At 42.4% G+C, this 12,427-nt stretch overlaps 1 protein-coding gene across 1 annotated transcript in view; it reads right to left on the bottom strand.

Moving 5' to 3' along the window:
- Positions 1-12,427, bottom strand: part of LOC121877745 (dynein beta chain, ciliary-like) — a 178,514-nt gene that overhangs the window by 47,709 nt on the left and 118,378 nt on the right. The window contains 1 exon segment of the mRNA XM_042383602.1: positions 263-378. Within this exon segment, the coding sequence (XP_042239536.1) occupies positions 263-378 (116 nt within the window).

Here is a 12,427-nt window from a genome sequence, read left to right as displayed (position 1 = left end):
CCATGGGGGTGTACAATACCAGTCTTCATTGTAACACAGCTTCATTCATGCCTGTATCATATAGAATTTTAATTTTAAATATATTTGTTTAACCAAACTTTTAGAAAAAACTATTCTGGATTATTCTAGTAAAGAAATGAAGTTTCTAACTTAATTAGAACTGCTTTTATAGACTTTTACAGAAACATTCTGGGAATGTGGCCACCTGACTGCAAAATGCATAGTTTAGAAACTCGGAAATTTTCCCCAGAAACCTGTTTACCTGAGGGTGGAACCAACAGGAGAGAAGCAGAGGACCATCTTAAGGTTCTTCCTGACGCGGTCGATGAAGAACCTCCAGCAGTTTTCTCGTGTGTCCTGCTGGCCTGTGCTCTTCACCTGCAGGGTGTGTGTGCAGGTGGGCACGACCCGAGATGGTGTGGGCAGGGTATTGTAGGTATGGTGTTGTGGGATAGGTTGATGTGGACAAGGTGATGTGGGTAGGTAGGATGGTGTAGGTAGGATGGTGTAGGTAGGATGATGTGGGTAAGATAGTGCAGGCAGGGTGGTGCATCATGGACAGCAAGAGAGGGGGAGGTGAACAGTGTTATGGAGAGGTGAGGAACAGTGTTATGGGAGAGGTGAACAGTGTTATGGGGAGAGGTGAACAGTTGTTATAGGGACAGGTGAACAGTGTTATGGGGAGAGGTGAACAGTGTTATAGGGAGGTGGCGAACAGTGTTATAGGAGAGGTGAACAGTGTTATAGGGAGAAGGTGAACAGTGTTATGGGAGAGGTGAACAGTGTTATGGGAGAGGTGAACAGTGTTATGGGAGAGGTGAACAGTGTTATAGGGAGAGGTGAACAGTGTTATAGGGAGAGGTGAACAGTGTTATGGGAGAGGTGAACAGTGTTATAGGGAGAGGTGAACAGAGTTATGGGAGAGGTGAACAGTGTTATGGGAGAGGTGAACAGTGTTTATAGGGAGGTGAACAGTGTTATAGGGAGAGGTGAACAGTGTTATGGGAGAGGAGGTGAACAGTGTTATGGGAGAGGTGGCGAACAGTGATGTTATGGGAGAGGTGAACAGTGTTATGGGAGAGGTGAACAGTGTTATGGGAGGGTGAACAGTGTTATGGGAGAGGTGAACAGTGTTATGGGAGAGGTGAACAGTGTTATGGGAGAGGTAACAGTGTTATGGAAGAGGTAAACATTGTTATGGGAGAGGTGAACAGTGTTATGGGAGAGGTGGTGAGTGTTATGGGAGAGGTGAACAGTGTTATGGGAGGTGAGGAACGGTGTTATAGGGCAGGGTGAACAGTGTTAGAGGTGAACAGTGTTATGGGAGGTGAACAGTGTTATAGGGAGGTGAACAGTGTTATGGGAGAGAGTGAACAGTGTTATGGGAGAGGTGAACAGTGTTATGGAGAGGTGAACAGTGTTATGGGAGGGTGAACAGTGTTATGGAGAGGTGAACAGTGTTATGGGAGAGGTGAACAGTGTTATAGGACGGGTGAACAGTGTTATAGGGAGAGGTGAGGAACAGTGTTATAGGAGGTGAACAGTGTTATAGAGAGGGTGAACAGTATTTATGGGAGGTGGAACATTGTTGTTATGGGAGGTGAACAGTGTTATGGGAGAGGTGAACAGTGTTATAGGAGGTGAACAGTGTTATGGGAGGTGAACAGTGTTATAGGAGGTGAACAGTGTTATGGGAGGTGAACAGTGTTGCCGAGGAGGGTGAACAGTGTTATAGGAGAGGTGAACAGTGTTATAGGGAGGTGACCAGTGTTATAGGAGGTGAACAGTGTTATGGGGAGGGTGAACAGTGTTATGGGAGAGGTGAACAGTGTTTGTAGGAGAGGTGAACAGTGTTATGGGGAGAAGTGAACAGTGTTATGGGAGGGTGAACAGTGTTATAGGAGGTGAACAGTGTTATAGGTAGGGGTGAACAGTGTTATGGGAGGTGAACAGTGTTATGGGAGAGGTGAACAGTGTTATAGGGAGAGGTGAACAGTGTTATGGGAGGAGGGTGAAAGGGGTGTTATGGGAGGTGAACAGTGTTATGGGAGGGTGAACAGTGTTATAGGGAGAGGTGAACAGTGTTATAGGGAGAGGTGAACATTGTTATGGGAGAGGTGAACAGTGTTATGGGAGAGGTGAACAGTGTTATGGGAGGTGAACAGTGTTATGGGAAAGGTGAACAGTGTTATAGGGAGAGGTGGAACAGTGTTATGGGAGAGGTGAACAGTGTTATGGGAGAGGTGAACAGTGTTATAGGGAGAGAGGTGAACAGTGTTATGGGAGGGTGAACAGTGTTATGGGAGAGGTGAACAGTGTTATGGGAGAGGTGAACAGTATTATAGGGAGGGTGAACAGCGTTATGGAGGTGAACAGTGTTATGGGAGGAGGTGAACAGTGTTATAGGAGAGGTGAACAGTGTTATGGGAGGAGTGAACAGTGTTATGGGAGAAGGTGAACAGTGTTGTAGGAGAGGTGAACAGTGTTATGGGAGAAGTGAACAGTGTTATGGGAGAGAGAGGTGAACAGTGTTATAGGAGAGGTGAACAGTGTTATAGGTAAAGGTGAACAGTGTTATGGGAGAGGTGAACAGTGTTATGGGAGGTGGAACAGTGTTATAGGGAGGTGGTGATGTTATGGGGAGGTGAAGGGGAGTGTTATGGGAGAGGTGAACAGTGTTATAGGAGAGGGTGAACAGTGTTATAGGGAGAGGTGGTTTGGTGTTATAGGAGGGTGAACATTGTTATGGGAGGGTGAACAGTGTTATGGGAGGGTGAACAGTGTTATGGGAGAGGTGAACAGTGTTATGGGAAAGGTGAGAACAGTGTTACATGGGAGGTGAACAGTGTTATAGGGCAGGGAGCCGAACAGTGTTATAGGGAGAGGAGTGAACAGTGATATGGGAGAGGTGAACATTGTTATGGGAGGAGTGAACAGTGTTATGGGAGAGGTGAACAGTGTTATGGGAGAGGTGAACAGTGTTATGGGAGGGGTTGGGGTTGGGGATCGAACAGTGTTATAGGGAGAGGTGAACAGTGTTATAGGAGGTGAACAGTGTTATAGAGAGGTGAACAGTGTTATGGGAGAACATTGTTATGGGAGAGGTGAACAGTGTTATGGGAGGTGAACAGTGTTATGGGAGAGGTGAACAGTGTTATGGGAGAATTGAACAGTGTTATAGGAGAGTGAACAGTGTTATGGGAGAGGTGAACAGTGTTATAGGGAGAGGTGAACAGTGTTATGGAGGTGAACAGTGTTATAGGAGAGGTGAACAGTGTTATAGGGAGAGGGAACAGTGTTATGGGAGAGGTGAACAGTGTTATAGGGAGAGGTGAACAGTGTTATAGGGAGAGGTGAACAGTGTTATGGGAGAGGTGAACAGTGTTATGGGAGGTGAACAGTATTATAGGAGGTGAACAGTGTTATGGAGGTGAACAGTGTTATGGGAGGTGAACAGTGTTATAGGGAGAGGTGAACAGTGTTATGGGAGGTGAACAGTGTTATGGGAGAGGTGAACAGTGTTATAGGAGAGGTGAACAGTGTTATGGGAGAGGTGAACAGTGTTGTGGGAGAGGTGAACAGTGTTATAGGGAAAAGGTGAACAGTGTTATGGGAGGAGTGGGCACAAAGTGTTATGGGAGAGAATTGAACAGTGTTATAGGAGAGGTGAACAGTGTTATGGGAGAGGTGAACAGTGTTATGGGAGAGGTGAACAGTGTTATGGGAGAGGTGAACAGTGTTATGGGAGAGGTGAACAGTGTTATGGGAGAGGTGAACAGTGTTATGGGAGGTGAACAGTGTTATAGGAGAGGTGAACAGTGTTATGGGAGAGGTGAACAGTGTTATAGGGAGAGAGGTGAACAGTGTTATAGGGAGAGGTGAACAGTGTTATAGGAGAGGTGAACAGTGTTATAGGGAGGAACATTGTTATGGGAGGTGAACAGTGTTATGGGAGAGGTGAACAGTGTTATGGGAGGAGTGGAACGGAGTGTTATGGGAGAGGTGAACAGTGTTATGGGAGGTGAACAGTGTTGTTATAGGGCGGGTGAACAGTGTTATGGGAGAGATGAACAGTGTTATGGGAGAGATTGTGAACAGTGTTATGGGAGGTGAACGGTGTTACATGGGAGGGTGAACAGTGTTATGAGGAGGTGAAGGTGTTGTTGGAGAGGTGAAGAGTGTTATGGAGAGGTGAACAGTGTTATAGGAGGTGAGAACAGTGTTATAGGGAGAGGTGAACAGTGTTATAGGGAGAGGTGAACATTGTTATGGGGGAGGTGAACAGTGTTATGGGAAGGTGAACAGTGTTATGGGAGAGGTGAACAGTGTTATGGGAGAGGTGAACAGTGTATGGAGGTGAACAGTGTTATAGGGCGAGGTGAACAGTGTTATAGGGAGAAGATGAGGAACAGTGTTATAGGAGAGGTGAACAGTGACAGAGGGTGAACAGTGTTATGGGAGAGGTGAACATTGTTATGGGAGGTGAACAGTGTTATGGGAGGTGAACAGTGATGGGAGAGGTGAACAGTGTTATGGGAGGTGAACAGTGTTATGGGAGAGGTGAACAGTGTTATAGGAGAGGTGAACAGTGTTATGGGAGAGGTGAACAGTGTTATAGAGGTGAACAGTGTTATAGGGAGAGAATTGAACAGTGTTATAGGGAGGTGACCAGTGTTATAGGGAGAGGTGAACAGTGTTATAGGGAGAGGTGAACAGTGTTATGGGAGGGTGAACAGTGTTATGGGAGGTGAACAGTGTTATAGGGAGAATTGAGACAGTGTTATGGGAGGGTGGGAACAGTGTTATAGGAGGTGAACAGTGTTATGGGAGAGGTGAACAGTATTATAGGGGAGAATTGAACAGTGTTATGGGAGGTGAACAGTGTTATGGGAGAGGTGAACAGTGTTATAGGAGAGGTGAACAGCGTTATGGGAGAGGTGAACAGTGTTGGGAGGTGAACAGTGTTGTAGGAGAGGTGAACAGTGTTATGGGAGAAGTGAACAGTGTTATGGGAGAGGTGAACAGTGTTATAGGCGAGGGTGAACAGTGTTGCCGAGGAAGGTGAACAGTGTTATGGGAGAGGTGAACAGTGTTATGGGAGAGGTGAACAGTGTTGCATAGGGAGAGGAGTGAACAGTGTTATAGGAGAGGTGAATAGTGTTATGGGAGAGGTGAACAGTAGTGTTATAGGAGAGGTGAACAGTGTTATAGGAGAGGTGAACAGTGTTATAGGGAGAGTGGAACATTGTTATAGGGAGAGGTGAACAGTGTTATAGGGAGGTGAACAGTGTTATGGGAGAGGTGAACATTGTTATAGGGAGGAGTGAACAGTGTTATAGGGAGAGGGAACAGTGTTATGGGAGAGGTGAACAGTGTTATAGGAGAGGTGAACAGTGTTATAGGGAGAGGTGAACAGTGTTATGGGAGGAGTGAACAGTGTTATGGGAGAGGTGAACAGTGTTATGGGAGAGGTGAACAGTGTTATGGGAGAGGTGAACAGTGTTATAGGAGGTGAACAGTGTTATGGGAGGGTGAACAGTGTTGTGGGAGGTGAACAGTGTTATAGGGAAGGTGAACAGTGTTATGGGAGAGAGGTGAACAGTGTTATGGAGAGGTGAACAGTGTTATGGGAGGTGAACAGTGTTATGGAGAGGTGAACAGTGTTATGGGAGAGGTGAACAGTGTTATGGAGGTGAACAGGTGGAAGAGTGTTATGGGAGAGGGAACAGTGTTATGGGAGAGGTGAACAGTGTTATAGGAGGTGAACAGTGTTATGGGAGAGGTGAACAGTGTTATGGGAGGTGAACAGTATTATAGGAGAGGTGAACAGTGTTATGGGAGAGGTGAACAGTGTTATGGGAGAGGTGAACAGTGTTATGGAGGAGTGAACAGTGTTATAGGAGAGGTGAACAGTGTTATATAGGAGGTGAACAGTGTTATGGGAGGAAGGTGAACAGTGTTATAGGGAAAGGTGAACAGTGTTATGGGAGAGGTGAACAGTGTTATGGGAGAGGTGAACAGTGTTATAGGAGAGGTGAACAGTGTTATGGGAGAGGTGAACAGTGTTATGGGGAGAGGTGAACAGTGTTATGGGAGAGAGGTGAACAGTGTTATGGGAGGTGAACAGTGTTATGGGAGAGGTGAACAGTGTTATGGGAGAGGTGAACAGTGTTTTAGGGCGAGGTGAACAGTGTTATGGGAGAGGTGAACAGTGTTATGGGAGAGGTGAACAGTGTTATGGGAGAGGTGTGAACAGTGTTACATGGGAGAGGTGGGCAGTGTTATTAGGGCGAGGGAGACAGAGAGTTGTGTCATGGAATGAAGAAGATAGAGATGGACAGAGTCATCGGGCGAGGAGGTTAGAGTGGAGGAGAGAAGAGATTGACAGGATCAGGGTCGAGAAATAAATTAATTTATTAGTAACAAGATGAACCATGATATACAATATGAAAATAAATTTATTTATCTATCTTTTACTGGCTTAATTTCAAGATTATTTGTGTTATATATACTTAAGAAAGTTGACTCAAAAAGGAAGTAGAATTAACTGTTCATGAGGTAGTTACTGTTATAAATATACCATATGGAAGTGATGACGCGCATCACTCTTGGTTATTCATGTTTACATTTAAGGTAAACTCGATCAAGTCACTGGAGTGTGTCACAATGTATGGCAGTCTGTCTGTTTTTATAATATCTTGCTTTTCTTCTGGTCTCTTTAACAATTATTGTACTGTAGTTATACAAGAAAATGTAAAATGAGAAATTGAGTCACTGGTGAGGAAAACTTTTCATTATCAACTTTTAGTCTAGATGTCTGTCTTCCTCTGCTCTTTTTACAGATTTTTTAAATTTTATGATAGCATTAACTTGAACTATATGTGAAACCCCCATAATTTATATTGCTCTGATAAATTTACGTTACAGCGTCTTTCCAGGAGTCCATGAAATTTCTGTCACCTGGTGACTGGCGTCTGTGAATCTAAAACAAAGAAAGTCTGGAGTCATTTTTAAGTCACCCAGTGATTTGATCTATTTAGGTAGTATTAATAAGACAATACTGTATTAATTATTTGCTTGGTCATCATGTAAATGCATAGAAAACTTCGAAAAGAAGTAAACAACAATTTAGCAAGTGAAACTTTTCTTAGTATCGGCATGCACCCAAGGAGGAGAGAGGCAACAACTCAGCCCTCTACAAGGTACTAGTCAAACAATGGGGCTCGTGGAAGTCAGTGCCTAGCAAGGCCTTCTCCCACCACTTTGATTTAAGAGAAAATTTTGTGGATAGCAACTGCTCCTACGCTACACAAAAATGTTTCAGCTTACTGCTGCACGTGACCGCAAAGAAAGTGGGCGGGTCATGGCTACTGTGGGGAGGAGGTCAAGACTACGGTGGGGGCGAGACAGGACTATGGTGTAAGTAAGGTCACTGCTATGGTGATAGCCCAGGCACTCTGGCGGCACAGGGGCAGGACCGCTGGCACCCCAAGACCTGGGTCTTGGAGGAGACGCAACCAACTGAATTCATAAATGAATGAGAAAAATTAATTCATATAAATAGCAACACTTGAAGGGTTACACATATCAGAATGATGAAGAGAAAAGAAAAAAGAACAAATATATATATATATATATATATATATATATATATATATATATATATATATATATATATATATATCTTGATAAAATCACACGGGAAAAGTGTGGGAGGAGGAGGGGGAGGTGTCTTGGGTCTTCATATCAACAAAGAAAGATCCACGTTTTCATTGTGGATCTTCATGAAATATATATATATATATATATATATATATATATATATATATATATATATATATATATATATATATATATATATATATATATATATATATATATATATATATATATATATATATATATATATATATATATATATATATATATAGTTTACTGATATACAGTAAACTATAATCATCTGTGAGTGCCGGGTATTGAGCCCAGACCACCACGGGAAGGGATTAAAGAATAACACACATGATGAGGCGAGCAAGATATAAGATACGGTAGAAAGAAGAGATAAAGAGAGTAATATAAGACAAAGACAGAGGTCAGACTAAAGAAATAAAAAATAAACCGTGACATGAATTTCTGTTAATGGGCGTAAACACAGTTTATGAACGAGGATAATTGTATCTCTGATGTTTTAGGACATACAGATGGTAAGTTAAGCTGTTATTTGTTGAAGGTGAGGATATGTAGTGGATTAGGACTATTAGAGTTGGTCGTAGGTAGAATACTATTGAAGATGAATCAAAGTAAAATGGAAAACTGCTTTTAATGACTTCAATTTACTTTTCCATTTTCAATTAGAGGTTTAGAACACCAAGGTGGAATATATCACACTAGTTTTTACTGTAATGATGGAAAAACCTTAACTTTCTGTGCTCTGGGATGACAAGGATGGTGTGTTGACACTGACTGCTGCTTTTTTGAACTGGACAACAAAGCACACAGTATACTATAGAGAGTCATAAATAGGATGAAATAATGGATTAATCCAACGTCCTCCCCTGTGTAGCCATGACCTGAAGAGCTTCCTGGAGAAGCTGGTTTCATTAAGATGTGATGGAAGAGGGGACGCGAGGGTGTCCTACATCCAGGCGGCCCAGGAGGTGACAGACTGGCGTGTCCTGGCCTACACTACTGACACGGGGACGCTCAGCTGCTACACTACAGCTGGCTGCTCCACCTCACAAAACTCGTCAGTATTAAAAAAATCCAATACAATACTACTAGTAAAAAGGCGGTGGTGTTAGGGGAGGTTAGGTCGACGAGCCAACGCCGAGGCCACAAGCAAATTTTCTGCGGCATACATACCATCCAGACGTCCTTGTACTCCCGCTGTGGAAGGATCACGGGTTGTGGGGCAAAGAAAGCACGTCACTGTTAATTCTCAGATGCCAAAGTTGCCAGAGATGTTCTAGTTTTATAATGTAACGCTAGAAAATAAGGAAAAACAGGGCTTTCACTTATCTGACTCCAGCTCACACAACCAGTCTGCAAGTTCTTTAGAATGATGAGGTTGAACACTGAGGGCGTGGCCCGTGCTTGATCTTTGTGTGTGGAGGTGCTCAACATGTCCCACCTGCTGAGTGTTGCTTGTCCATGTGGAGCTATTCCATGCCATATGCTGCTTGTAGCTGTGTGTAAGCAGATTGTGTTGTAGTGCTCAGACATATCATGTAGGCATGCACATGCAGAACATGTAGGGGTTGACAGGCAGACCGTGGCCATAGAGAACCAGACCTTGTGGGGGTATGAGCAGCAAAGAAAAAAAACACAAGACAAAAAATCTGAACAATGATCTTTCATCATTTTGGTAGCCCTGATTATCCCTAATATGGGAAAATGTGGATATGCCATTAACTCATTTCTCTGTACAGTATCCCTATTTTTATATAAGTATAAATATGGTACTGTATTATAACCTTCTGATTGTCATTCTTAATACAAAAAAATTATTATTACACTAATAATATAATCTATGAAACATGGCAGACTTAAGTTTCATGGTAATTAAAGTGGCATGAGAGGAAATGTATACAGCATACAAAAATAAATTAAAATCACAGGTAGACGAGAATGTTTTGCATTTATTGCTACCAGACAAGTGCATTTAAAACTTTTATTCCGTGCACTGAATGTATATAATATCATAACTAAAATAAGCTCAGGTCCTCACTGAGAAATGTGATAATGGTTGTTCACAATGCTTCCAAATTTCCAGAGTATATTTACATTTTCGACGTGGTTGGTGTTCGATATGTGAAAAAGTTTTGAAACAAACAGACACTACTCTTTGTAATCAGCAAAACTTGACCTTTCAAAAAGATGAGGTTTGCCAATTCTTAAAAGTGGAGTTGGCATGTTTAGCAGTTTAGCTCCCCATATGTTTTGAAACAATTTGTTTTTTATCACAGCAAATATAAGGACAATTAAAATGTGTATTTGGCTTTGGAACACATGAGTGCTACATTGTAAACATTGACATTTGCCAATTAAATCATTAAATAAGTATTTATTTTATAAGTAGAACAAACGTCTGCATTAAAGCTAACCAAATACAAGTGTGACATAAGTCAACTATTCCATTGCTGCCACGTCTCTTGTCATATGCTATACCTTATTCCTTTTTGGAAACATTAGTTCAGTCTCGGCACTACACATTTGTCTATACTTTATGGCGCCCCAGGTTTGACACTTGATTTGACTTACATGACTCTTAAGATTCAATGATAGCATAATTAAATTTTTTAAGATAGGAGACATTTGCCCGCCCGGGACTAAGTCCAAGATGACTGCCATTATGCAAAAGAAAACATTGAGCCAGTCATAACTGTAGATCTAGAACGTGTAGTTTGACAAAGTTGGTATAAATTTTGGCCAATTTTAAAATGCCTGATACGTTGGACTTGTCTATTTCACGATCTGAGGCCATCTACACCCAAAATCAATATGGCTGCTTTTGTTGAACACCAACATACTGGTACTGTACTCAAAATAATTAAATTATCATAACTTGGGAACTAGAAGAGGTACAGTGGTAGACTTACAAATTCAGACTGAGAGTCTTTCTTAGACTCATTTCAGGGTAAACCCTCTAAATATATCCACAAAAGGTCCCTGCACACAGTAAATCTATCGTGTAAACAGGTTTATCCCCAGACTTCAGGTTAGGACAAGAACTTGACTCAGTCTGATTTGGGGGTCCAAAAAGCTAACCAAATAGATTTTTGATGTTGTTAGTGCGCTGTGGTCTTCCGCACACTCATTCAGGTGAATTGCTTCCTTGGGGTGGAATGCTTACACTTTTCTCATCTGCAAAAGTGCCTCTGATGCATGCAGGGTTTCTTCCTGTCATGTCTTCACTAGTCACAGATTATGCCACAGTGCACAAAGTTCTCACATATTTTAAAGTGTGTGAAAGTATTTGGATCGGAAAACGATTCCTGTTTCTGTGATGAGTTTTTTTTCCACATGGTGACAAACATTGTCATGTCTAAACCAACCATTATCCACAATGTTTTCCCTTATGTTGGGATGTGGAAGTGCTGCTTCGTCGTTCTGGGAGATACAGCGACAGAATGAAATATCTTCCCAGCTTTGGTCAAAGTATAATGAAACCTGACTACCCAACACAGAACCTTCCGAGATCCAATGCCATCAGTGTCCTGGAGAAGAATTCCTAGCCCCTGGCCCATCGAGACCCACCATCTCCACCAAAGATGTTACTTCTGCTCAGCGTGACATTGGAATCGTGAAAAAGTGTAGAATGTCATCCACTGACATTTCAACTATGGTCATCTCCCCAACTGCCCCTTGTTTGATGGTAATTTACGAAAAAAGAACACCCAAAAAATCCTTATTTCAGAGTTGGAGACTTATCTCCACGAGGGAGACTAAGCATTCCAGAAGAATTCACCACTGAGAAAGACCACCATCCTAGATTTTGTCGAAAATCTGTCAAATCCCAGATTTATTCTCTTTCAGTAATATTGGTGAGGCCATAAAATCTGTGCTATCAGCCGCACCTGGTGATTATCACGGGGAAGAAACTCACGTCATATTTGACAGTTAAAATGAACCGTCGATAAAAAAGTGTGACCGTGGTCGTCAGGCTGGCACAAATTGAGTCCGTGATGGATGAAACTATCCCATTACCTCAATAGATTGAGAAATTATGGGCCTTATCTTACAACAAATTGAACCTGAAGCTGCTTGCACGCAATAATGTCATGCATGATTCCAAGAACACAGAATTGGTACTGAGTGGCGTGCACATAAATAATGAAGCTCTTTCAGACCTCTTAGAGCAACCAGAGTCGATACTGCCAACCTGGCAGAACTCAGTGACTAGTTGGATAAGACGGATACTCACATCATTCGACACACCAAATGAGCTATTGAGAGGCGGTGCCAATGTGTCGAAGTGGTATCAATCGACCCTGATAGTGTCGTTTTGCTACTGCGCTATGCTCCTTACCTTATAAACAAGGAGTGGGTGAAAGGCAGCAGCTTATACCTTTACACATCCTGTCTGAGAAATTAGTTGTTGCACTCTGCCAGGTGTTTGTTAACGCACATGTTACAACCAGTGGTGATGCCCTAAATGAGGTATGTGTGCCATCAGAGGCAACTCTCTGGCATACAGGGAATTTAACTTGAGTCCCTCGTCCTTAGTGTGCAAGTTATCCTTTCTCAAATATGGTCAGGCTCAAGGTCCAAACCAATGGTCTTGATATTTTATGAATTGTGAATTGAGTATCATTCTCGAAATTCCACTCGAAATTCTTGTCAGTTAGAATGGGAACATGTTGGACCCAATTAATTTTGGATGGGATAATAAGGAGGGTTCTCCGAAGCCTTTTAAGGGCCTGAAAAT

This window comes from Homarus americanus, unplaced genomic scaffold (assembly GCF_018991925.1).
Source record: "Homarus americanus isolate GMGI-L3 unplaced genomic scaffold, GMGI_Hamer_2.0 scaffold24523, whole genome shotgun sequence".
NCBI classification, from domain to species: domain Eukaryota; kingdom Metazoa; phylum Arthropoda; class Malacostraca; order Decapoda; family Nephropidae; genus Homarus; species Homarus americanus.
This window is presented reverse-complemented; position numbering and strand designations above follow the sequence as displayed.